General features: G+C 44.2%; 1 protein-coding gene and 1 non-coding gene across 4 annotated transcripts in view; one reads left to right on the top strand and one right to left on the bottom strand.

Annotated features, from left to right (window-relative positions):
* Positions 1-27,243, top strand: part of LOC138510563 (uncharacterized) — a 1,136,503-nt gene that overhangs the window by 902,405 nt on the left and 206,855 nt on the right. For all 3 annotated transcript variants that reach the window (XM_069626321.1, XM_069626322.1, XM_069626323.1), the window contains one exon: positions 1,649-1,749. In XM_069626321.1, the coding sequence (XP_069482422.1) occupies positions 1,649-1,749 (101 nt within the window). The remainder of the gene's footprint in view (positions 1-1,648; positions 1,750-27,243) is intronic.
* LOC138512401 (small nucleolar RNA SNORA31) lies at positions 2,631-2,760 on the bottom strand. The gene has a single exon (XR_011281233.1). It is a non-coding gene; the product is annotated as a small nucleolar RNA SNORA31 (small nucleolar RNA).

Raw genomic sequence — 27,243 nt, forward strand, 5'->3', positions numbered from 1 at the left:
ATTTCTTGCATAACCCTTCAAAGGAAATACACGCCTTTTCATGTTAGATAAAGTTACTGATGGTTTCAAGGACATTTAAGAATTCTTCCCTGCGGGAACAAAGCTGGTACGGTGCAGTGTTTGATTGTAGTTGGCCCATTCCTGAATGATACATGGTAGTGAGATTGGGCTTGTTGTGGAGGTGGGACAGAATTCAGTGAGGATGTGTTTGATGGTTGTGGGTTAAGAGTGACGTGCTGAAGGACTGCTTGTCAGAATTAGTGTTATGAGGTGGGTCATTGCATGCAGGAGCAGGGTATCAATAAGTGCATTTATTTGTTTGTTTAATGAACATCACAGGGAAAACAATGCTTTTTTGGCACAAACATGCTTACACCATCTTTTAATATTGACTTAGTGGGTGGATGACCAGTGTCATTAACATTGGTTGAGAGGATATGGATATAAGACCAGATGATGCAAAAAGGTGAACATGGGACAAGGACAGTAGAGGATGATATAGGAACAAGATAGTGGAGGAAGTGCTACGATTTAGGATGAAGAGGCGGGGGATACGTGCTGTGGGGTTGTCATGTAGAGGTAGGGTAGATGAGAACAGGGAGATGTGGTGTCATAGAATGTGATGCACGTGGTTCTTCAGAAAGGAGAAGAACTAGGAGGTTGGATATACATAGAGATAGAATGGGAGTAGTGCAAAGTGGCAGAGAAAGAGCATTCCAGAGTAAGGGAGTGAGGAGGGGAAGAGAGCAGAAACGAGAGGGAGCACAAGGGGTACGAGTGGTGGCAAGAAGGATGATCGTAGGGAGCAAGGGCCGAGTAGGGAGTGACATGGGCTGACAGGTAGGGTGGGGAAAGTCCATTTACAGTTTTCAAGATGTCGAGAATGAGTTTATCCTTTGCCCTCTGTCTCATAGAAAACCAGCCTAACTGATGACGGGCTGGGGAGGTGGAGGTGAAGCGGGGAAGGTTGAAGAGTATACAGACAGCAAGTTGAGGACTTTGTGGAGAAGTGAAAAAGCATAGTTGGGAAGGCCATAGACTGGCACAGTAGTCAGATGAGTACTAACGAGGACATTAGGTGCATAGCAGTGTTGAAGGGAAGTAGATGTCCTAGTTGTCTTGTGTTGAGGAGATTAAGTATGGCTGCAGTGGCAGATTGGGAAATGAAGAACAAGAAGTTGTGAGATGGATAGAAGACGAAACCAAGGTTGCAAGCAGGAGCACAGAAGGCAAGGTAATCAGGAGAGAAGAAATGAAGAGGGAGAGAGGAGGAGATAGCTTGTTTGAATGGGAAGTAGCAAACCTCAGTTTTAGTGGAGTTGAGCATGCCATCCAGTATTTGATGACGCAGAGACAGTTAGAAATTGTTGACCGTAGCTCAACAGAAAACGACAAAAAGGAGACAAAGATACAGTGTAATCAGCGAAGGGTTCATAGGAGAATCCATTGGAGGAGACTAAGGTGCCAAGAGCTTAGGTATATAGAGTGAAGAGCGCATCATCCTAAGAGATCTACAAGAACAACCATTTTAACGTGTATTAAAAAATAATCTTGTGTTATTGCTGAAAACTATAGAATAATGGGAACAGGCTGAAGAGCAGAAAAAAGTTGCACTACTCTTATGAAATGTTCTCTTATCTTTCCGCAGCCAATGAGTCCTGACCTCGGCTGGTATTCTATGGGATCGAGGGGATCCATGGGTTCTCTAGGATCAGAATCTGATGCTTCGATTGAATGGCAACCATATCTGTAAGTACATTGAACATTTGACAAAGTTGTTTATCTTTGTATGAAGTTCTCTAAGTCCACATGGAAAACTCTCGCTTCCCAAGAAATTTGTGACATTGTCTAGCTCATTTTCCAGTACCCCAAAGCGTGAAGGTGCTAAAGATAGGCCTGAAGGTGATACACCTGCCATAACACATGTATTTATTTATTTATTTGTATTTATTTAAATAGTACCTTACAGCCTAATAAAAGCTTTTAGTACAAATGCTCTCAAAAACATCCCACCCATAACAATAGTAACCAGCACTGGCAATGCAAATACTTTGGCGTTTATTGTTGTTCTTTGCATTTTGCATGTATAGGCACGAGGGTGCAAGGAGTAGAGTGCAAAGCTGTAAAGAAGGATGCGATAAGGGGTGCAGGTGTGCAATGGAATGAGAAGGGAAAGAGAGCAACAGAGGAAGCCAATGATAGAGAGTGCCGATGATGAGCAAGAGGAAATATGAATGAGAAAGGGGGAGAAGTATGAGGAAAAGTGAGAGTGGGAGGGAGGATGAGAGAAATAGTAAGGGCTGAGAACAGAGGCGAGAGTTGGAGACATCACTAATAAACTCAAGCTACCCATCTTAAAGCACCAGATTTAGTTGGTAACCAGTATACGTACTTGATCGTTTTTGAAGTTTGATAGAATACATTTTACTTTCAGTGCAGTGTCTGTCATGAATGGATTCACTCATTCAGGCTTGTTTTCTTCAAGTATGGCCTTGATGCTGCAAAATATTATATTAGATATGTGCGTGAGTTGTTCCAAGATTACAATTTAAAAAGAAATAACCGATGTACAGAATTATAGAAAGGTTGAATAGCTTAAAATAGCAGGCTCAATCAATGGTCCCTTTGGGGCATGTATTCCTTTATTCAATTGTTACTCCGACAAGTGCAGCAGCTCGAAAGCGCAAGGAAGTTAATTTTGCATCTGAGTGAAAACCAAAAAGTAACAGTAAAAAGCTTCGCGTCTATCAATAGATGCAGTGCCCGAAACATATGGTATTGCTATGGACCTATATATCACCTAATGCTCAGTCCGAATACCCAGTGTTACCTTTAAAAGCTATTATATCGTAAATGGTCGGGAGACGGCTGCTGAATAGGGGACCCCAGGCCCCTGGGCACAGCACAACCTATCGAAAAGGTCCTGCCGCTAGAGTTTTGCACATAGAGTGCAGCTGTTGGTTTGTGCTGCAGCTCGGTGTAGCTCCTGGGACTGCCACTCGCGACTGCTGTCTCCGTTGTTAGTCTCCTCTGTGGCACGCACTTTCCCAGCACTGCCAACTGGAACCACGGCATCACTACCGTCAGCCCTGTCCAGGGCTTAACTTACTGAAATCTTTCAAGAAAGGCTTATTGCCAACAATCTATGTGGAGAGCGCAGTTGGCAAAAACCTGTGTGAAGGTCCCTTTTCTACCACTGCGCTCCATGTGGAGTGTGAGGCAAAAGAAAAACCTCCTGCAGATGAGGGTAAAATGGCAAGAAAAATAAAGGACAAAACTTGACCTGTAGCAGGGAAGTCAGCGACAAGAAAGAGCAAGTCAGTGTCCATCTCTGTCTTGCAAACAGATCACTCCGTGACCTCAAGTGACACAGACACGTGACATGTGAAAGTACTGATTGGGAGAAAAGACTTCAAACAAGCCACTATTGGATTACATCTGGGTAATACAACAGAAGTTAAAACTTAGTGCATTGGGAATTGTATGACAAAGCATTTCCTGTTGTCATGCCAATCACATAGACTGCTTCTTGGAACCCCTTTCTTTGCCATAGCAATGGTGTTGGCAATATTTTGGCTTACGCCAAAATGCACCAAAACCAAAAATGCAGGATACAAGGAATCAATGAAAAATACATTAACCTAAAGTATTAAACATCTTTTCAATCCTCCCTCAAAGTTTCATAAGTAGAAAAAGCAAACCAGCACCATTCCCCTGAAGGTAGGTCAACCATTAATTTGGGCACAGTGTCAGAAGTTGCATCCCTGCTACATGCTAATAAAAAGGTCTCCAAAAAACATTTAAGGCTTCGCACTCCAACATCAAATGTTTAGCAGTTTCTAGATTACAATCTCACCACAGTAGACAATTATGCAAAATAATGTCTAATACCAACCTACTCCCAGTAACTTCATGAGTTGTAATCAGATTGAATGTACTCCTTAAATATTTGGCAATGATCCAGTTACAGGAATACGTGGTTAAATAACCACCAACCCTGGAGGGCCGCATAAAATTATCAAAATATTCTAGGGACAATGATTTGGTTGCCCAATTTATCAAAGATTGTTCCAAATCCATTTCAAAGATCATTCCTTTCTGTATGATATTTTACCTTGAGAGTAGAATATTCTATTGGTGTAGTAACACATCTAACAAACCAGCTGGATACATCTTTATGTAGCTTATTAATGGTGATGTTCTCACAGCCCAAGGTAGTAGACTCAATTAGCCCCTCATTAAAATACAATAAGGTGTTAATATAAGCTTATATGACTTTCAAATATAAGTTCAATTTGTTGACTTCCAATGCACTATAGACGGAACAAAGCAGAGCTTCTAGGAAAATGTATTCAATGGGGGTATTAATCAATAGTTTTAGGATGGATTTAAGGCATTGCCTATATCTATCCATCTGTTTCATGGCCCATGTTAGGACAGTTTTTCTGAAGTCAAACTAAGGACTTAGTAAAACTCCACTATTAGTATAAGGCTGTACCACCTGAGTATGTGGTAGCATAGACAGAGCAGCCAGGCTTTTCTTAGGAGGGAGGGGGGGGGGGGCTGTATGAAGGTACAAAGAACTTGTAGTATACGAAGGGTTCAACAGAAACACTTATAACCAGAAGTATTATAAAGAATAATGGTGTATTACTAATACAATTAGGCCAAGTTAAGTCTTGGGGGTAAGTACTTGGTCATAGAGTCAAAAACACAACACAATGCTTTAAAGTACATAGACCAAAGCATAGACCCCGTTCAGAAGACAAAGAGTATTTCTAGGGATGTCAGACTGTATCAAACACATTTAGGGGCTGATTCATGGAATCTGTGCGCCGGAAAACAGGATTTGTGTGCCATTCTGCCTGCAAATTCCTGTTTAACAAATGGGGATTTGCGGGCAGAATGGCACACAAATCCCTGTTGTTCAGCGCACAAATTCCATGAACCAGCCCCTTAGTATAAGACACACCTATTCATTTTAGTTTTAGATTACTTTTCAGTAAGTCAAGGGTAGTAGACCCTGGCAGTCATGCAGTGGAATTCGAATAAGGAATCACTTAGTAAACCAACCCTGTTACCAGGACACGTTTCGGAATAGTGGAACACAAATTCATGAAACAGTATACACCTATAACTACCTTCAGGATAGAACACAGTTATATGAGTAAGGCCTTATGGTGTAATATACAATTGCAGTTGCTTTTCAGATCAGTGGAACACAGACTAAGGTAGACAATAACTATCTACGCTAATTCAGGATTGCACCAGGCAGACCAGGGTCAGCTACACCTACAGGAAACATTTTAAGAATGACACACAGCTATTCTAGGCAGGTAAAACCTGAGGTTGTAATATACTATTACAGTTGCTTTTCATATCACTGGCACACAGCTATTCAAGGTAATTAAACCCCAAGGCAGATTTATTCTAGACAAGCTATACAGCAGGTATGGGGAAGAACGACCCAGTTGGTAAACATATACACTAATATTCTGAAAGAAATATTTAAGTGAAGCCAACAGCATTACCTTTGGGAAAGAGGCATACCCAATTTGCAGCTGAGTAAAATAACCTTACATATACTTTTCAAAATGGCAGAACACAATCAAGGTAAGTAGACCTTTTGTAACTGCTCACTTTCAGAGGGGCAGTTACCAACCACCTCTTTCACAAGTAACCTTTAAACACTTGTTATACTTTTCAAGGCAGAATCCTTTCCTTGTCCAGTCCTTCCCTAGTCTATTGCATAAGTTCTCTTAGAGGCAGAAAAGGGACCCTAGTGGTCTAGGAGCAGGCTGTAGGCAGGGTGAGATATGGTTCAGTTGCAGGGAAAGTCAGAGTTCCTGAGGAAGTCTCTTCAAACAAGTAAGTAATTCACTTTAAAATTACTGCAGGTCCAGGGACTTCAACAAAGACACCCTAAGAGGATTCCAGCAGTGGGCCTTGGTGAACTTAATGAGATGTCTCCCAATCAAAAGAAACTACCCCAAAGTTATACAGAAATCAAACAGGCTTAAGGCAAGCCAACACAGTACCTAAGCACAGAAGAAGAGTTTGCAGGGGGGGAGACCTCAGGATCTGCAGCCACAAACCTGGTTGATTAATTCCTTGTCAGGAAGACTGAAGACAGCACACTGGAAGGGAGTTTGCATCAGGGATCAATGGGGAAGGCTCCAGGCAAGAGATTCTTCTTTGCTGGATGTGGCTCTGTGGTTTTGGTGCTTTTCCCAGGAGCCAGGAGAAGACTGAATATCACTGGTTAGATTCTTGCCTCTAATCTGGTCCTACACTCTGGTGAGGGGTCTTCAACGACTCGCACCGTGTCTCTGGAGATACACCAAGAAGCATTCAAATATTTCAGCTTGATTCACAATGCAGAAGACCATGCACTGTGTGATGGCTTGAGGTCCCAGGGTCTTGGGTTATTGCAGCCAACAAGGTGACAGCAAAATGTGGGATAGCTCAAAATACAGGTCTTCTTGAGTCTAGTGGATCTCACTGGCTCTGGGTCAGGGTTGTCATTTTCGGAGTCTGCAGGTCGCTTGGAAGGAAGGGTAACAGCAAGCTCTGGTCCCACAGCAGGCTCTCTGTTCACTGGAAATCATCTCAGCCGCAGTTTCTTCATCTACCTGTTCGTATTCAGGTCCAGTGGTCGACTACCTCTTACGACTCCAGGATCAAATTTTATGCAGGAAGCCAGCCAATCAAACAGGGGTGCAACATTCAAACCTGGGGGGTTGGCAGTCCTTTCAGGACAGCCAGCCTCCCAGTTGGAACTGGATTCTTGCAGTCAGGCAGGAAGACAAAGTGGTGCAGCGTTTTGGACTCCTCCCTCGCTTACTGCCTTCACAAACACTGTGGAGCCTGGGCGGGCTTGAACTAGGTCTCCCGCCGAAAATAAAACAAACACAAAGGACTTTCCTGCCCTGGAGGGCATGGGAAGAACTATGAAGGGACACGAAGCATGAAAATGGCAAAAGAAAGAAGACGGGCCATTTTGGTAAAATGGGCACCCTTGGGTGCCTTTACCGCAGCTGTGCAAACAGCCCACGGTAAAGGTGCACGTAATTAGTAAAAAGGTTCACTTCCACCAGCCATTAAAAATGAGCTTGTCCCTGTGACAGAATTGTTACAGTGCTAGTGAGAAAGGGGATACATTGTATCTCCCCATCATCCACACAAGGTGGGGGGTGCTGGTTTTCACCTAAAACAATGTAAAAGGGATACAGATATCCTTTCTACCCTTGGGAACTGTACTTCTGACAAGGTTAGCCAGAGAAAGTAAAAGGGGAGCCCAACGGGCAACCCTGCAACAATAAAAAGTATATACCCCAAAAGGTGTCAAAAAGGAATAGAATTAAAAGGACACTATGGAGAGTCTTAAAAATGACACCCATAAAAAGAGTAAAAGGATCTGTGAGTGTGGAAAAGGGTTCCCACTCATGGAGGTATAGGGAAAAACAATTCACCAGTCCAGCAAAAAGCTCTTGGGTTCTCACAAGGGAGGTACATTTAGCACTAACATTAACATCTTACCTAACGCTCAACGCTCCCAGACTAAGGAACAGGAGGATCTAATTCCATGAGCGGAAATTCCATGAGCGCTACTGTCTCGAGCCTGCCTGTGTCGTACTGACATCCCTAGTCACCTAACATTGATGCAAATGCTTACCCTCCTTCTGGCGGTTCCTAACATGCCCCCTTTGCTGAATTGTATTATCTATTGGCTGCCACCACTGCTAATTGTGTTTTAGCCTGCCACCACTGCTGAATTGTGTCTTAGCCTGCCACCACTGCTGATTTGTGTTTTTAGCCTTATACCACTGCTAATTGTGTTTTAGCCTGCCACCACTGCTGAACTGTGTTGTAGCCTGACACCACTGCTGAATTGTGATTTAGCCTGCCACTACCCACGCATGACCAACATGTTAGTCTCTAAAAACCCATACCCCTCTGACATCCCACCAAGCCATTTCTTACCCTCCTTCTTCACTCTATGCAAAATCCAAACCACACACCACACTCCTGTCAGAACTACACGTCCCAGACCCACCATAAAAAGAAACTAACTATTAGGTCTCCGCTCCAGGACCCCACGCAGTATGGTGCAGACCCGCGCAGATATCATGCCGCCACTAGACTCACAGCCTTCACTGACCACCTCACCAGGCCGCCCGGATGCCCAGACCACACACACACCTATATCCACAACCAAACCAGACCTACCTAGAACTCCACTGACACCTCCTAATGCCACAATAACGCCCTCTATAACCAAACCAGCTACAAACAAACTGAAAGAAGCTCCAACTCCCAAAAACTTACAATGCGCACTAATTAATGCTAGGTCCGTGCCCGCACACGCCACAGAGATCCACGATCTGATTACCAACCTAGACCTCGACATCCTGGCCATCACCGAGACCTGGCTGCACAATGCTGCGGGGCCTGCTCTCACACTAGCTATCCCACTAGGATACTCTGTCATCAGGTAGGACAGACTCACCTCCGTAGGAGGGGGTGTCCCTCTCATAATCAAGGACCACCTAGAGGTCAGACAAATTCCATCCAACCTGGGTGACAACTCTAATGCCCTCACAGTTAAGATCACCCTTTCCTCCAACACCACGATCACCCTCAATCTTGTATACCGCCCACCTGGCCCAATACTAGACTTCCAAAATAACATCATACACCTACTCGGGGAAAACCTAAAATCATCTTCTAAAACAATCCTCATAGGCAACCTTAACCTCGGCCTCAATGATAAGAATGATAAACCAGCTAAAGCCCTAGCCCTAGCTCTACAGGAACTAGGCTTTCACCAAAAAATCAACTCGCCCACACACTGCAAAGGGCGTATCCTCAACTGGGTCACTGACCACAACTGTAATATCGACATCAGCTCTATCACCCCCACACCATGGTCAGACCACCTTCTCATACACTTCATTCCCACCATAGCCACCAGTACGAAAAACCTCAACCCTAGGCTCTCAGCCTTGGCGAGAAGTGGAAAAAACCTCACTAAAGAAAAGATCCTACCCCACCTCAGCACCCTCACCACCAACCCTCCTGAGTGCACAGACTCATCGGTACTAGCAGATGTTTACAAATCTGTTATCAGCACCGCTGTAGACATCATCGCCCCCCTGCAGAAGAAAAAAGCTAAAAACATCAAACACTTCAACACTTGGTTCTCCACCGAACTAAAAGAACTCCGCACCCAAAAACGCAAAGCGCTGAACAACTGGCAAAAGACACCAACTCCTGCCACACTATCCGCGTACAAAGAACGTGCCGCCTCGCAATACAAAAAAGCTATCATCACTGCTAAATCGGCCTCCTATAATGACAGAATCACCAAAGCAACCTCTGAATCTAAAGAACTCTTTGCAATCTTTAAAGAACTCTCTACACCAGCCACCAAATCGCAAGACATTGTCAAAGATCAAAAGTGGTGTAACACAATACAAACTGCCCTACTAAAGAAAATCGAACTCCTAAGATACAAAATCCTTGAACACCACAAACACCTAACACAGCACGTCAAACTGACAGCCAACAATGAACATTCACCACCTCCGCAGACCCACTAGTCTCAGCGGAGCACATAACACCTTTCAAATTCAGGGAAGTCACTGAACTCGAAGTAATCGAAATTGCAAAGGAGACACATGCCCAGCAAAACTAATCAAAGATTGTGCGGAAACACTTGCACCGCTCCTCAAATCTTTCAACAATGCCTCTTTCAACTCCAACACTGAACCTGATAGCCTAAAAGAAGCATGGGTGTGTCCTCTGCTAAATAAAAGCACCTTGGACCCTGAAATCGCAAATAATTATAGGCCAATCACCACCGTCCCGTTCTTGCTTAAGATACTGGATAGAATCGTCTACACCCAAATTCAACAATATCTTGAAAAGAATCATATCCTAGGCAAAAGATAGTCTGGTTTCCGCCCAGGACATGGCACGGAGTCCGTGGTACTCGATCTCAAAATCCAACTGGATGACATTATGGACACAGGCAAACCGGCACTTCTCCTCCTACTATATCTATCCGCTGCCTTTGACCTAGTTAATCATGACATTCTAGGGCTGCACCTAAAAAATGAGGCCAACTTCTCACCAGAAGCCATCGCTTGGGTAGCCTCCTTCCTGAACGGAAGACTCATGAAAGTCTTCTCAGACACTGCTTGCAGCTCACTGACCACCATCCATTGCGGAGTCCCCCAGGGCTCCTGCACTGCACCCACACTGTACAACGTTTTCACCCTTCCGCTTTTCAATGACCTGGACCATCGCAACATAGCGTATACTAACTACGCTGACGATACTCAAGTGCTTCTCCCTCTGTCTGGCATATATGAACAAGACGCCACAGCACTAACCAAAATCTACTTTGCCATCCAGACTTGGATGGCTGCAAACGGTCTCTGTTTAAACAGGGATAAAACAGAGATCCTCATAGTAGGCACCAGCGAGACCCTAAACAAACTCCCACTACAATACAAAACATTCACTATTGACAACTCTACCATCACAGTCTCAACAGTGGTAAAAACGCTTGGAGTCTACCTCGACTCCTCTCTCTCCATGTCCCGCCAAATCAATGCCATAGCCTCCTCTGCCGCACTCACCATCAAGGTTATCAACGCGGTCAAGCCGTTCTTTTCCACCAAAAATTGCCTATCCATCGCCAGGGCCACAGTCGGTACCAAACTGGATTACTGCAATGCCCTCTTTCTGGGCACCTCTGCCAAAAACCTTCACAAACTTCAAGTCACACAAAACAGTGCTCTTAGAGCAGCCCTTAGCATTCCTAAGAGGGAACACATCTCTCAAGCCAGGAAAGATGCCCACTGGTTACCAGTCAAAGAACGCATTCTCTTTAAAACAATGGCCATTACGCACAGGTGCATCTCCATGGAAGCCCCACCCTACCTGTCAGAAAGAATCACCCTCCGCTCTTCAACAAGACCCACCAGGTCACATCTTTCCAATCAGATAAACGTACCCACGTTCAAAAGAACTAATGCGGGAGGGTCCAGCTTTCAGCACCTTGCCCCCAAGAACTGGAATGCCCTGCCTACCTCACTAAGAAACAAAAAATCCTACCCCACCTTCCGCAAATTGCTCAAAACAAAACTATTCTGCTAGACCCACTTGTACTGATACGACGTCGCAAATTGCATCTTAAGTAACTATACATTTTATGACATTAATGTGTGTGTGTAATTTGCTATAACCATGTAACGCATGTATCATAAGAAAAAGCCTTCTGTAACAGCGCCTCGATGCCCCCGGGCCGCCTGTGCGCTTTATAAATGCAAATAAATAAATAAATAATCCTCACCTTGAGGAATATTATTTTTCAGTTGGTTTAACTACTTGCTGAGTCCACTAGCAATCTTTTTGTAACCCTTGCTGTGATACTTTTTAACATTGGTTATCCTTTGCAAACTATATAACCTACACATATTGTCACTTTTCTCTTTTTTAAAGTAAGGGGGATACAATATGATATGATATGATATGGCGCTCATAACGCGCCTATAAATATATAGGCGCAACGAGTCAAGGGAGGAGGAACAGAGGGAAGACTGAGACACTGATCTTACTAGGCCAGCTGGCATTGAGATCGTGCAAGTGCAGGGGAGGGGGAAGGGGAAAAGTGCGGGGGAAGTGGGAGGTGGCAGTGCAGTGCATAGGCCAAACAGTAAAGTAATAAAAACAATAAATAACTAGTGCAGCCAGCTAGTGGCAAGGGTAAGTGCAGACATCAGATGTCAAGTGCAGGTAGGCTGCTGTAGGGCTACAGAAACATTCCCTGAGTGCAAGGGTTGCCAGTGGGGCAGTGCAGGTGTGCAACGGGCAGGGGAGGGGACCAAGGCCTGGTATCAGAGGGTAGCCAGGTAACCAGTGCAGTTTCAGTTTCAGCCAGGAGATCAGCAGGGGAGAGGAGGAAAGAAAGCAGAAGCAAAAAGGAATGTCTTGAGGTGCTTCCGGAACTGGAGATGGTTCTCCTCAAGTTTCAGAGAGGCAGGGAGGCTGTTCAAGATGGAGACCCCAGCAGAAGAAAGAGATCTGCACCAATCATTGCTTGGAGAAGCGACTGACCCTGAGGGAGTTGGAGGCGGATGAGCGAAGAGCTCGAGAAGGAAGATATTTAGGAAGAGAGAGTTTAAGGTATTGAGGCCCCAGGCCCTAGAAGGCCTTGTGGACAATGCAGAGAGTTTTCACCTTAATCCTTGCCGACACTGAGAGCCAGTCCAGAGATTTCAGTCCTGGAGAGATAGGATCCTTGGGCTTGAGGCCAAGGACAATTCTTGCAGCCCTTTTTTGGATGAGTTGCAGGGGGCGGAGAGTAGAGGCAGGCATTTTTAGAAAGAGGCTGTTGCAGTAGTCCAGCCTAGATCGACCCAGAGCTCTGGAGACAGGGAGCTTCTGGTGGAAGGAGAGGAAAGGAAGAATACCTCTGAGAAGGTGCAGCTGGTAGTGTGACTTCTTAGAGACGTCAGAGATGTGAGGAGAGAAGGAGAGTGTGGAATCGAAGATGACCCCAAGGTTTTTAGCCTCACAGGTGGGATCAGGAAGAGGGCCAAGAGAGGCCAGCCAGAGAGTGACAGGAAAGGAGAGAGCAGGTATGCCGATGAGGAGAATCTCGGTTTTACTGGCATAAAGGCAGAGATCATTGGTGCCACACCACTCCTGATCAAACAGTCCCTAAGAAGTTGTGAGAACTTCTGAACCTATTGAACCTACAATAGGCTTTTTAAAGGGGTTCTTATAAAGAAGTCCCTTAGATCTAGAGGGTTCTCCATGATTCCACACCACCTCTCCCTCTGGAACAGGTTGGGTCTCAGGTATCTTAGTTGGAATGGTTGTGGCAAAACATTTTACATGCTTCCACATCCTATTAGATCTTCCGTTACCATGGTTAGAGGTTTTCCTTCTAACACTAGGATTTTTAATTGGATACAGATCCCACAGTAGTCTCAAGGTGTTTAGCCTTAGACTTTGGTTTTCTGGATGTCCACCAGCTTTAAGGATTGCCAGTCCCCAAAGGCCTAGATAGGTTTTCAACTTGCCTATCCACCTCTTCATCAGAAGCAGTGTGGGCCACAGACTTTATAATTGGAATTGAAATGGTGGAGCACAGTTCAGGCACCCATTTCCCAAACATTATAGTTTTTGATTTTCCTTTTTCAGAGGTGGCTCTACCAGCATGTGGACTTACAGTGGGGTCCCCTGTAGAGGATTTCACAGATTTGGAGTTGTTTCTTGAAACAGAGACGTAGCCTTGTCAGAACACATATCCATATCTCATGTTGGATTAGTTGGAGTCACAAGCCTTTTATTAGAAGGCCTAGTAAGAAGGCTATGGTTAGACATCTTATTTCTCTTTTGGTATTTCAGTTTTTTAGGCCTGAAGCTTCCTCCTGGGCACTCTGAACTAAAGGAAAAAACATAATTCTTATCTTGGGGTCAAGGAAACCCCTTGCCCTCTTAGGTGTGTTAAAAACACCTACGATCTTCACATCCATCTGGATCACCTCCACTGCAGGTGGTTTTCAGGAGGAGCCAGATTTTGGGATTTTATTAACCCTTTCCACCATAGGTGGGTTTTCATGGGGTTTAACCACTTCAGATCTAACTGAAGGGATTTGTACTCTTACGGACATACACCATATGGGATGGGTGACAGGAACACTAAGGTTCTTGTCAGCCCTAGAAATTGCCTCCAAGTATGTGGTCTAGAGTCCAGGTTTTGAGATTCAAGGACTACCTCCACTGGCTGTGAGGTTTCATAGGGATTTGCTACCTTAGCCTCAGCTGACGGTAGGGTCACATCAGTTACCTGAACAAAGTTATTACACAGTGTTATATGTTGAACAGGAACACTTAAGTTCTTGTCAACAGGGTGAACCACTTCCACTCTATCTGGGTTTTCAAGAGGTTCTTTCACCTCAGTGTTAACTAAAGGTGGGGTCATGCTAGTGACTTCTAGCTTTGTGGGCCCAGGGGCTTGGTTCCTATTTTAAGCCATGGGGTGTTCACCCAAGTGCCTTTTAGAGTGACAGTCAATGCCTTTTATTTTCTGAGAAGGGTTCTTCTAAGGTGACCTCTCTGGCTTCAAGTTTAAGAGCCTCAACCTTTTTACAAGGTGGCTCAGCTGAGTCTGAGGCAACACATTTTCTGTTACACTCCCTGGTAACAGGCCCTACAGGGTACACAGAGATGGGAATTTCAGACCTAGCTTTATTCTCATGTTCCCTTAAGGGGTTTTTATATGGACAAGGTTTCTTTTCATATCTAGTTATCAGAGTTTGTCTCACCCTACTATAGTTAACTCTTTCAGCCTCATTCATATCGAAGATCACATGATAGCCATTCTCGGGAAGCCTAAAAAGAACCCAGGGTATCTCATCATTCTCACACAAACCAAACCTTTTACAAGTAAGGTCAAAAGTCTTCAGCCATACAACAATGTCACCCTTCCTGCCATACAGACTCACCAACTCTGAGATACTGGAAGCTTCAGATTCATCAGACCCTGAAAAATGAGAACGCTCCACTAAAACCTTTTCCATAGATGAGTTAGACTCTTTCCATTTTTATTACCTTCAGTGCATTAGATCTTTTCTTTATTTAAATCCCATGAATACTCCACGAGTTATGGTATAGGGCAAGGTAGGGGCAGGAGAAGAAGAGGGGGTGAGATATCATTCTCCTCATCACAACCTTCATATTCATCCTCAGATGAATTGTGACTGGTGTCTAAAACTTACTCATCCTCACTTTCATCAGTATAGTTAGAATGAGACTTAGGTTCTGTGGAGCCATTCCTATGGTCCCACAACCTTTGTATTCAATCAAGAGTACTTCCTTTACAATTGAGGCCCTTGTCTTTACTAACTTTTGACAATCTTTCCGTTGTAACATAAGAGTCGTTCTCTGGCTTAAAGTCCATAGTTAGGTTTTATGTTTACTCTAGGCACACTCCCCCGGTTAAACCAAATTTTTGGATGGTTTCTTTGAACTCATAATTTCTCAAGAGTCAATGTAATCCAGCCTACACAGATCCCACCATATGCCAACAGTGTTAGGACAGTTTTTCTGAAGTCCAGCTAAAGGCTTAGTAAAACCATACAACTGAGACAATACAAAACTCCACTCTTAGTATAAGGCTGTTCCACCTGAGTATATGGTAGCATAGACAGAGCAGCCAGGCTTATTTTAGGAGGGAGAGCAAGTTGTAGGAAGGTACAAAGAATGTGTAGTATACTAAGGGTTCAACAGAAACACAACCAGAAGTATTACACAAAATACATGTTTATTACAAATACAATTAGGCCAAGTGAAGTCTTGGGGGTAAGTACTTTGTCATAGAGTCATAAACACGTTATAAAATCACAACACAATGCTTTAAGTACACATACCAAAGGATAGACCGTGTTCAGAAAACTAACAGTATTTCTAGGGAAGTCAGACCTTATCAAACACATTTAGTATAGGACACACCTGTTCATGGGAAGTAAAACCATCTGTTACTTTTAGATTACTTTACAGTAAGTCAATGGTAGTAGACCTTATCCATCATGCAGTGACACTCAGTTAAGGAATCACTTAATAAACCAACCCTGCTACCAGGATACCTTTCTGAATATTGCAACACAAATACATGGAAAAGGATAAGCCTATAACTACCTTCAGGATAACACACAGTTATTCCAGGTGAGTAAGCCGTTATGGTGTAATATACAATTACAGTTGATTTTCAGATCAGTGAAACACAGACTAAGGTAAGGTAAGTCTACACTAACTTAGCATTGCGCCAGGCAGACCAAGGTCAGCTACACCTACCAAACACTTTTTACGAATGGCACACAGCTATTCTAGGCAGGTAAAGCCTAAGGGTGTAATATACTATCACAGTTGCTTTTCAGATCAGCGGAATACAGACTATGTTAAGCAATAACTCCTTAACTTATTTTAGGTAAGTAAAACTCAAGGCAGACTTATTCTAGACAGGCTTTACAGCAAGTCAGGGGAAGAAAGACCTAGTTGGTAAACAAATACACTAATCCGAAAGAAATAGTTAAGTGAAGCCACAGCATTACTTTTGGGAAAGATGCATAACCAATTGGGTAAAATAACCTTACATATTCTTTTCAGAATAACAGAACACATTCAAGGTAAGTAAGAACCTTTGTTAACTGCTCACTCTCAGAGGGGCAGTTACCAACCAACTATTTCACAAGTAAGTCACTTTTAAACACTTGTTATACTTTTCAAGGCAGAATACTTTTCTTATCCAGTTCTTCCCTAGTCTATTGCATGATTTCTCTCAGAGGCAGAAGAGGGACCTGAATGATCTAAGAGCCAACTGTAGGCATGGTGACATGGGGTTCAGTGGCATGGATAATCAGAGTTCCTGAGGAGGTCTCTTCAAACAGGTAAGTAATACACTTTAGAGTTAGTTTGGGTCCAGGGACTTCAAAGAAGATACCCTAGGAGGATTCCAGAAGTTGGCCTGGGTGAACTAGGTGAGAGGGCTCACAAGAAACACCCCAAAGCTATACAGAAATCACACAGGGTTAAGGTAAGTAAATACCCCAGCCAACATAGTACCTCAGCTCCGAAGAAGAGTTTGCAGTGGGGGAGACTTCAGGATCTGCAACCAAAGACCCGGTCAATGAATTCCTTGTCATGAAGATTGAAGACAGCACACTGGAAGTGATTTTCCAGCAGGGGTCAATGGGGAACGCTGCATGCAAGAGCTTCTTTGTGGTTGGATGCAGCTATGTGGTTTTGGTGCCCTTTTCAGGAGCCGGGAGAAGACTGAATATCGCTGGACGGATTCTAATCTCTAATTGTCATGACCACTGGCCCCAAGGTGTCAGACCTAGCCCAACATCCTTGGAAGCAGGCTCATGATCCTCATTCCAGGCACCAGCCGGCCCCCGTAGGGGCCTTTTGGACCTTGTCCTGGCGCCAGTGGCGCCAGGCTCATGCTCATAAAGGGACCCAGTCCCGGCACTGGAAGCGCCGGGCTCATATAAAAGGGATTGGTGCTTGGGTGGACTTACCTGCTGCAGACCAGGCTGCCTTCCTACCTGCAGGATGAACTCTTCATCCAATCCTGCTGGGACTACTTTAACTGCTGGGTGGGGCCAGCACCACTCCCAAGAACCACATACTGGAACTCTTTTCTTATCTCTGGAGGCTGTGGAAGAAGACGCCTAAGCACTACTGAAGGCTATTTAAACCACACCCGATTGGTTTCACATGCTTCACGTTATTCTGCAATAGCAGCAGGACGCTCACCGTGTCGGCTCCAGCTGATCTTCTTCTTCTGCACCTGAAAACAGGACAATCTTCAACTTACCTTCCTGAAATCCAGCTCCAGCCTTCCGTGACATCTGAAAAGGAAAACGAGAACATTAGAGTAGCACGAGAAAATACCAGAGCTGCTCTTACCACCCGTTGGCGCCTTCCAAGGCCCCGTGCCGCGATTCTTCGTTCTCCAGCCATCTGCAACAACAAAGAATACAGGTTAGCGATAACTCCATGATATCTGCTTACCTGTGCCACGGTCTCCGCAAGCTCCGTTCTGCGCCGTTTGTCCGCACCTGAAAAATACAAGAAGGACATTATTAGAGCTCAGGACTCCATTTCTACTCACGTGCCTCAAGTGGTCCTCCGGCACGATCCTTCGGCATCAGTCTTCATCGCCGGTTGCACCGCGACCTGAAAGAAAAGGGGAAAAAGACATTTAAAAGTGCATTTAACTTCAGATGAACCTTTTGCTTGCCTGCAAAAAACTCCGGACTTTTCCACTTACCGGATCAACATACCGGACCTGCAAAGAGGCAAGATTCTGAAAGGACAATAAAAGACTCAAATAAGGCACTTACCGTTCATGCAGCTAACGACGGTCTTGCCTTCTGGACTCTACCTCCGCAATAAAAGGCTGAACTATCGTCCAGTGAAGTAACTGGCTACAGCGCCCCTGCACAGACGCAGGATCGAGAGCGCCGCATTTACTTACCTAAGGTGAGCACGTGCGGCCTAGGGGAGTCGTAGGAGTGTCAGGAAGGGGAAAGGGCCGAAACCCCGTCAGGCAGACGTTAACCCCTGTTTCCTCTCTGCCCGCAGACATCTCACTCTCCGGATTAAGATCACAGTAAGGAGGGGGCCCTTCCAGGGTGGTGCCAAAGACCTGCGAGTGACTCTGGAAGGTTCGGAGAACGCCCAGACCAGACCCGCGCCTCCGAGGGATTCAGGTGAGCGTTACACTAATGTGGTTCAACACTTGGATGAGGGGACTTCAAGGACTGAAATCGTGCCTCTGGATATCCAGCAGAATGGATCCAAAGTTTCAGCTCGATTCAGAATTCGGAAGACCATGCACCACTCGATAGCTTGAGGTCCCCGTGTGTTACAGTATTGCAACCCTGCAAGGTTGCAGCATGATGTGAGATGGCTCAAAATGAAGGTCATCTTGAGTCTAGTAGATCTCACTAGTGTCAGGGTCAGGGTCAGGGTCATCATTTTTCGGAGTTCCCCGGTTGCTTGGAAGAAAAGGTAACAGCAGGCAGAGGTTACACAGCCGTCTTTTTGGTCACTGGAAATCATCTCAGCCCTGTTTTCTACATCTTCCTCTTTGGATTCAGGTTGAGTGGTAAACTACCTATTCAGCTTCCAGGATTGGACTTTTATGCAGGAACCCAGCCAATCAAACAGGCGTGCAACATTCAAACCTGGGGGTCGGCAGTTGTAGAGGAGCAGTTGTATAGACCTGCAGGAGATCCCGCCCTCTACCTCCTTCGTATTGGAGACATGAGACCGTGCTATGTCTAACTCCAGCTGTTGTGCCGATACTGCAGAGAGTATTTGGAAGAAGATACCCATTGAGACAACCCTATCGAATGTACCCCCAAAGTGATGACAACCTACAGGAGGAACTCCCTGAAGGAATATGAGAAAGTACAAAGAAAATTAACTAGTGACGTCCTAAGAAAGTGTGCACGGCGTCCCGAGATACTGACTGAAGATAATGAATGGATCCTAAAGAAACTAATGATGAAGTAAAGAATCGAGTGAACTCTCAAGTCTAAAAGAGGATTACATGTGCACAAAGTGCTGCAGAAAACAGACGCTTGATAAATGTACATACGCTGAAATGCAAGGCAGACCAAGTCCTCATATAGGCCAGTTAGGAGTAGTGAAAAGAATGCAGGCGAAGAGGCTGTTGTACAGAAACTGAACATTGGTACCATGAAATAAGTAAGCCAGAAACCATGAAGGGAGAATGAAAAGTTGTGGTGCAGTAGAATAGCAGGCTCATGGATCTGCATGACGAGGCTGCCTGGCCTGCAGTCAAGATCCTAGAAATCGAGGTCAGCTATATACTCTGAAGAAGAACGAGTGTGCAGAGGATGAACTTTATCACGTTAAGGTGCAAGAAAGAACACATGGTATGCCACGTTATAATTCATTTAGAGCATTTAAAAGCTGCAAAATAGACCAGATTGCAGTCTCCTGTCACGTGAGCCAAGGATGGAAATAAAGCTTTAAATTGGGGTTCCAGACACACTAGCGAGTGCCCTCACTCCCCTGCATGCATTCCCAAGGATGAGAATACTCTACAAGGCCAAGTACAAAGACAATTTCAGGGCAGAAGGCATGCGCGATGAGAGATGCAAGTCTAATTTGGTGGTGAGGTAGCTTCATGTCCTATCTCCCTGCACCTGGGTTTGGTTTTACGTGCTGCTAAATGGACCAAATGTTCCAGACATGGTACAAACGTGCCAACCCATTGTATTAGTCCAAATAGCAAAGGACCTTTTAGCTTGTAAGACCAATGAGAAACTGTGTATCTGATGTTTCTGAAATGACATGTTTTAAGAGTTAGGCATACATTGTCCATCTGATATTGGACAGCCAATAACAAACCTAGCTCCTATATAAGTGTATATCTAGATATTTCCCTTAACCAATCCCGACCCTTGATAGGTTTTGTACTATTGCCACCTAGTATGACGTCACTCTGAGGCATAATTGAGTATAAGAATTGTATTTTGCATGGAGATCATTGAGAGACTGAGCGTACGTCTGTTGATGTTCGTGTTAACCTTCCTGTTTTGGATAATTGTTAATAAAACAGTAACTTGCCATCTTCTTGAGTTTGTCCGGTTATTTGCAGGCAGAATTATACTGGTGTAATCTCATCCATTACCATTTACACGTTCCAAGGGCCATAAGCTCACGTGGTAGCAGAGGATGGTTCCAGATCCAAACCAGTAGGACTTCAGAGTTTATGACGATTGGGCATCCTGTGCCATTAGCTGGAAGATTGTGGAGTTTCTGTGGAGAGCGGCCAATAGAAATAAACTTGCCAAGAAGAATTGTGATGGTGGGCAGGTCCCTCTTTGAAGAAATCCCTGCTCGGATTCCACGGGCGCTCGGCGGATGGAAGGTGAAGTGGTCGGATTGGAGGAGGAATCGATACCGAAGGCCTCAAGTTGATTAACGGATGCAGGTAGACTAAGGGAACTGGCAATATGAAAGGGGCTGGATTGTGTAATTTGTTTAGATAATGGAACGCCTAAGTAATCCTATTTCAAGGGTGATAGAAGAAAACGTCTCAAATTCCAGTCGGAATATCAAGAGAGCAAATCTGCACAGTCAGGACTGTGTAAAGTGATGTCTTAAACCGTGTATAGGGTAATATAATTGGAGGTGTGGGAAGTATTCCTCTTATTATAAACAGTTATAAAAGAAGGGAAGGTGATCACAGGAGTGATTTATGTGTATTGTGTCATTATTTTGAGTATTATTTGTGTGAAGTTTCGAGAGGTAATAAGCTGTGAGGGTTGGAAGTGACGTTGTTCTGAGTTAAGATGTAGTAAACGATTGGTGCCAACCACAGGGGGATCATTGTTAAAAGCAGTGTTACAACACATGATCACATATTTGCACAATGTGTACACATAAGTAAGGTACAGAAAAGGCTGGCAATTTTAGAACTTTGAAAAATGTACCAAGAGTGAAAAGAGTACACGCCACAAGAGGAGTGGATGCTTAATCAGCAGAAAGGCGAGGGCATTGAGCCCTCAACTCCTCTTACTTTGTCCGAGATTAAGAGCATAGATACAGAAGAAATAGGAGTTTATCCTTTAAAGGAATTGAAAGGAGCGGCTGGGTATAGTAACCCAATATATGAACCCCCTGCTTACAGCAGTGATGAAATTCCAGAAGAGAGTAAAAGGAAGGAAGATGCCTGTAAGTTCATATGAGATAAAGAAGAGAGGTGAGAGATTGAATATATTGACAGATATAGACAGAGAAATTAAGAGATGGAAAGGAGAAAAGGATATGGCTGATGAGTTAACACTCATATAGAACGAATGGATGGGAAGACAGATATTACTCAAGTTAGATGGGAAAAGCATCAAGAAGGTTACTCAAAGAGAAGACCCAGACGAGCAAGAAAAGAAGAATAGGGAGCAAGAAAAGAGATTGAGGGAGAATGAGCAAGGAAGAAAAAATAGGGTCGACAACAGATATATAGAAAAGAACAAGAAAAAGATGAAAAATGGGCAGAGGTGCAAAGGAAGTACGACACTACAAGGAAAGAGATGGAAGAAAGAGATATGAGAGAATGAAAGAGAGAGGATGATGAGGCACAAAAGGTGAAGGACAAAAGATTACAGAGATAGAGAGAAGAATAAGGAATAAAGACAGGAAGTGAGAAGAGAAGAACAAAGGCAAGAAGAAGAGAGGGTAAGAAGAGATGCAAGAGAGCGCAGGGGCATGGAAGAAAAAGTAAGAAAGAAAATATGGTCATGGGATCTCGATGCTAATTTTGTTCTTAAAGAACGAATAAAGCCAAGCAAAGATATAAGATGGGATACAACAAGAGAGATTCTCCCAATAAAAGAAATAACAGCAGAAATACCTAAAGTAGCACTTGAAGAAGAAAAAATATGATGCAGAAAATATTGCAGATATTATCGAATATACCAACAATTAAGGCAGAATAGCGAGTATGGAATTCAGGGGAGTGGTAACCGATCTCTAATACCTAAACCACGGGTTAAGGAGGAAAACATGTTTAGTGATAAACGCAGAGCATTGTCCTTGAGCAGATAAAATTTAGACATGGAAGAAGAAGATGATAGTCACACTAGTTGGGGTTTAGCCATAACAGATGAGGAAAGAGAGTCGGGTTGCGAGACAGAGGGAGAGGGCATATGCGCTCCCATGAGAAATCAACAAATGTGTAAAGAGGTAAGATGGTCGGATCTGGAACATCATAAGGAAAGAACACCAGATCCTATACCATATCCTGAGCTTCCCTGAAGACTATCCTGTAGTGAGTAAGGAGAATCTCCACCTTATGTGAGTAGGTTGAGGCCGTTACCAGCACAGAGACGAATAGGAACAATTAACCCTGCATTAGGTAAACGAATAGTGGGATCCGTATATGGGATGGGGTTCTCGCAGTTCCCCTAGCTCAGGGGTCTGCAACCTGTGGCTCTCCAGATGTTTCGGACTACAACTCTCATGATCTCCTGACATTGACTATGCTGTACAGGCCGGATGGGAATGGTAGTCCAAACACATCTGGGAGCCAAAGGTTGCAGACCCCTGCAGGGGGGAGCAAAGCAGCAGTACATTCCATGGCCTCATATGGATAAGGACAACTTAAAATGTAAGCTCCCTAGTTTGACTTTGAGGGCTGGGAAATGGATATACGAGTTAGAGAAGATGACAGGGAGAAACACGCTGGAGATGAGCGGGATATGCAGGATATGTGGGTGTGACAGCACAAAACACAGTGCATGATAGGGCACCATTTAATAATTTCAGGGCAGATGTATGGAGGGCTCTCAGGGTACACTATCCTGACACATCAGATATGGGTGCAATTATGACGCGTATAATGAAGGAAGATGGGGACCCTATTGCTTATATCCAGGACAGTCAAGAGAAATGGCAGCTTGAAACATGTGAACTGTGGGAAACAGGGGCACTATTTGATCATATTTTGAGTCACGGATTGCCAGAACCAGTAGAGAGACGAACAAAAAAACAAGTGGGGATGGAAGCCAAGTCATGAGCTGAGATACAGTAAACTATCGGTTATTACAAGAAAAGTACAAAAAGGAAAATGAGAAAAGAAAGATTAGAGGAAGCCAAGTTAGTTCAGAAGAAATTGTCAAAGCTTGCTATAGAAGAGGCAGTATTGACAAGCAGAGAAGAAGTGGGAACACAAGAAGTAATGGGTACGTCATAGGTGAATAATGTACACCAAGTGGATCAAAGTGGGTCCAGGTTTTGCCTGTGAGGTAGAGGTGTAGGTTTTAGAGGCAGGGGTGGTGGATTTCAGAACACCCAAGGTGGATTTCAAAGTGCCCAGAATGAATGTTAGAATACCCAAGGAGGATATAATGCAGGGTTTGCCAGAGGGCCATCCCCAGTATGTTGTAATTGTGAAATGACAGGGCATATGGCGCGCGTATGTTGAAGCAGAGGGAACGTGCAACAGAATGGACAACCTTCAAGCAGGGGGCAGCTTATCCACCACTACACAGAATGCAAACACGAGAGGGCTTTACCCAGGATCACACATCCTTTCAGGCACAGGTGCCACAAGCACGGCAGGCACAACAGCAGGGACTGATTCAAATGCACCCACCACAAGGGCAGTCACAACAAGCACCTCTGCAAACACAACAGAATGTGAACACAAGACAAATACTGACACCTAGGATAGGGGGTGTAACTGTGGTAGGAAGGAACCCCTTTACAGGGACAGGGATGAATTTGTACCCTCAATAGGACAGCTCTCAGGGTGACTTGATGTGTTCAGTACTATCAGTAACACCGGACTCCCAAGAGGAACCAAGGGTTGATGTGACAATAGGAGGCACATTCCTTTCTTTTCTTGTAGACACTGGGGCTATTCATTCTTGTATATGGGAGGGAAAATATCCAATGTCAAGTATTGCCATGTATGCTCAAGGGTTCTCAGGAGCTACAAATGTAGTTCCTTTTTACTCATGAGTTACCTGTTTCTATAGGGGAATGCAACATGTCTGACCCCTTGCTATGTTCACAACAAACTACAGTTAAAATTTTGGGAAGATATTTAATGATGAAACTCAACCTGACATGTCATTCACTGATCAGGGAACAGTGTGCTCCACTCCAGGAATACACTATTTAAACATAGGAGAGTTCATATTGGCATTTACAGGGCAAGTGGCTCTACGAAGCGTCCCGGTAGATCCGGAAGTCTTCATGTATGAGGTAAGCATTTTATTGGCATGGCTACCTGGGTAAGTAGGGAAGAGTGTAAGGATACCTAATAAGGTTTTTATTCAGACCACAAGTACCTATGGATGAGGAAGAAGAACAGACTATTCCTATAGAATTGAAAGCAGCTATAGTACATGGAGAAATAGTGATGCTTGAAGGAGTAGGTGATGAAGGCAGAGCGTGGAGCACAGTGATATCGCTTGAGGAGGGATACCGGTTGACTGACATAACAGATGAAGACATATTCAGAGATTAAAATATCGATGATGAGGTAGTATTTTTTATAAGCAATATATACTGGATAAGGATTTAGATAGGGGAAGTCCCACAGCGAATGATGCTAGTGTGGCAACGACCAGAATTCTTTCGGGAAGACCTAGAAAAGGTGCCAAGTGTCCTTTGGACTACAGGACCATTTGATGTAGGTCTATTAAAAGGAATAGGAGAGGTTAAAATAAAACTCAAGCCAGGAGCAATTTTACCACAAGCAAAACAGTACCCTATGTCTCGAGAAGCTGATGAAGGCAAATTCAAGACAATTTCAGCACTGATGAATCAGTGAATTCTAGTACCATCGGAATCCACATGCAATACTGCGATGTATCTGATTAAAAATTCTAAAGGAGGGTTGATGAGATTTATCCATGACTTGTGCGCTCTTAATCAGATTGTGGAAGCAGAGTTTCCATTAGTTCCTAATCCTGCGACAATATTGTGTAGTATCCCAGTTGAAGATTAGTATTTCATGCTGATCTATTTCAAAAATGCATTTTTCTCAATCCCGTTGAACAAGGACTCACAAGACCTGACTTCCTTCACGTTCAGACAAAAGAGAATAAAACATACTCGTTTATCTCAAGGTTATTGTGAGTCCCCATCAATCTGTAACAGAGTCCTACAGATGGATCTAGGTAACATTGAGCTCAAGAGTACGGTAATTCAGTATTTAGATGGCATACTAGTCTACAATAAATCAGAGGATGAATGTAGACAAGACTCTGTTCAGTTAATGATTATATTAGCAGACAAGGGACACAAGGTGGACAAGGAGAAATTGTAATATTGTCAGGAAGAGGTAGAGGTGGTGTACATAGGCCAGTTAATTTCACATGAAAGAAAGAAGGTGACAATGAAAAGAGCTGAGGCTATCATGAAGACACCAAAGCCAAATACAGTGAGGCAGATGCAGCAGTTTCTAGGTTTATGCAATTATTGCAGACCCTGGTTGTTCGATTACAGCACACATACCAAACTGCTTTTGCAAGTGCTTAAGAAAGCTCAAGTTGGTAAGGAAAAGATAGAATGGACTGAAGAAATGGAGGAAGGATTTGAGGAATTAAAAAGAGCAATTTGTACAGTTCCAGTTCTAGGGATCCCCAACTATAGCAAGGAATTGTATTTGTTTTCATACACCAATGGGTCAGTAATGACAGCAGTACTCAAACAAAGAGGACATTAGGGTACAAACCTTTGGCATATTACAGAGGGATTTTAGATCCAGTCATGAGAGGACATTTTCCATGCTAACAATCTTTGGCTGCAGACGCATATGCAATTGAGAAGTCCACAAATATTACCATGGGCTGTTCCATGACTCTCTACGTGGAGCACGCCTTATTTGCCATTTTAGAGAAACCCAAGGGTACATTGATGTCACAAAGAGCTTCAGCCTGTGAAGCAATGATTTCTAGTCCAGCAATTAAGGTAGTGAGGTGCAGAACCCAACCACGTTTGTAGCTGAACCAATAGAAGAAGGTGATCAAGTGCATGACTGTTCAAATGATGTCGAATTCTATGATGATATACCCAGTTTGAAAGAAACTGCTGTAGTGGGAGGGAACATTCTCTTTATTGATGGTTCTTCGAACATTTACCAAACTAGTGGGGAGATAAATTCAGGCTCTGCAGTTGTAAGGCACAGATTAAATGGTGAATTTGAGGTAATAGTGGGTACAAGTGTACCGTCTCATTTTTCAGCACAAGCGGCAGAATTGGTAGTGCTTATTGTTTCACTCGAGAAACATGCAGGGCAGGAAGTGACGGTGTTCAGTGACTCCACCAAGGTGACATCAACCATACATACAGGGCTGTCACAATGGAAGAGGCGCAGTTATCTCTGCACAGATAGCACTCCAGTTCAACATGCTTCTGTAACACTCACCTGATTCCCGCAGAGGCGCCGGTCTTGACTGGGTGAATGCCGTATCTTCAAAGGTGATGTGTAACACACGGTTGGCTCTTTAGGCTGGACCTCTGTGCACTGTATGTCTGACTCGAAGAGTAAGATGTCTGCAGATAGAAAATATGGGATTAATGAACTGGGGTTATTGGGTGCCTCTCTCCTCTTCCCTTTCTCTTCTCCTGTAGAACCCCAAAGGTTAACGCCCCCACCTTAGGTAAGTGAACGCCGAGCTCTCCATCTGCCTCGGGGCAGGGTGCCGTAACCAGTTCCTTCACTGGATAAGAGTGCAGGCCTCTTGACCTCAGAGGACTGCTGTCCGTCGTTAACTGCACGAACGGTAAGTTCTGGGTGCTTCAAATGTCTTAAAAGTCTTTTGTAATGATATCTCTTGTTTTGCAGAGTTCCGGCGATGGCGGATGGCGGGCTGATGAGAGTTGAGGATCGAACCCGCGTGAGGAATAGAAGCGCCTGGAAGCACGTAGGTAAGCGCTTGTAGCCTGCTTCACGATGCGCACTACCTGTCCCTTTTATCTTGCAGGTACAAGTTCGAGCTTTAGAGAAGCTGAAGGGTGCTGGAATACCCACTGGATTCGGCGTGGGAAGGAGTAATGGCACGTGAGTAATAAAGTTGCCCAATGTCTTTAAACGCACCTTCTTTTGTCTTTCAGATGCGGGATGCAGCGCCGAAGGCCTCCGGAGCGTGCGAAGAGCTGGTAAGCTTT

This window comes from Ambystoma mexicanum, chromosome 6p (genome assembly GCF_040938575.1).
Source record: "Ambystoma mexicanum isolate Mex_15411 chromosome 6p, UKY_AmexF1_1, whole genome shotgun sequence".
In the NCBI taxonomy this organism is placed as follows: Eukaryota; Metazoa; Chordata; class Amphibia; order Caudata; family Ambystomatidae; genus Ambystoma; species Ambystoma mexicanum.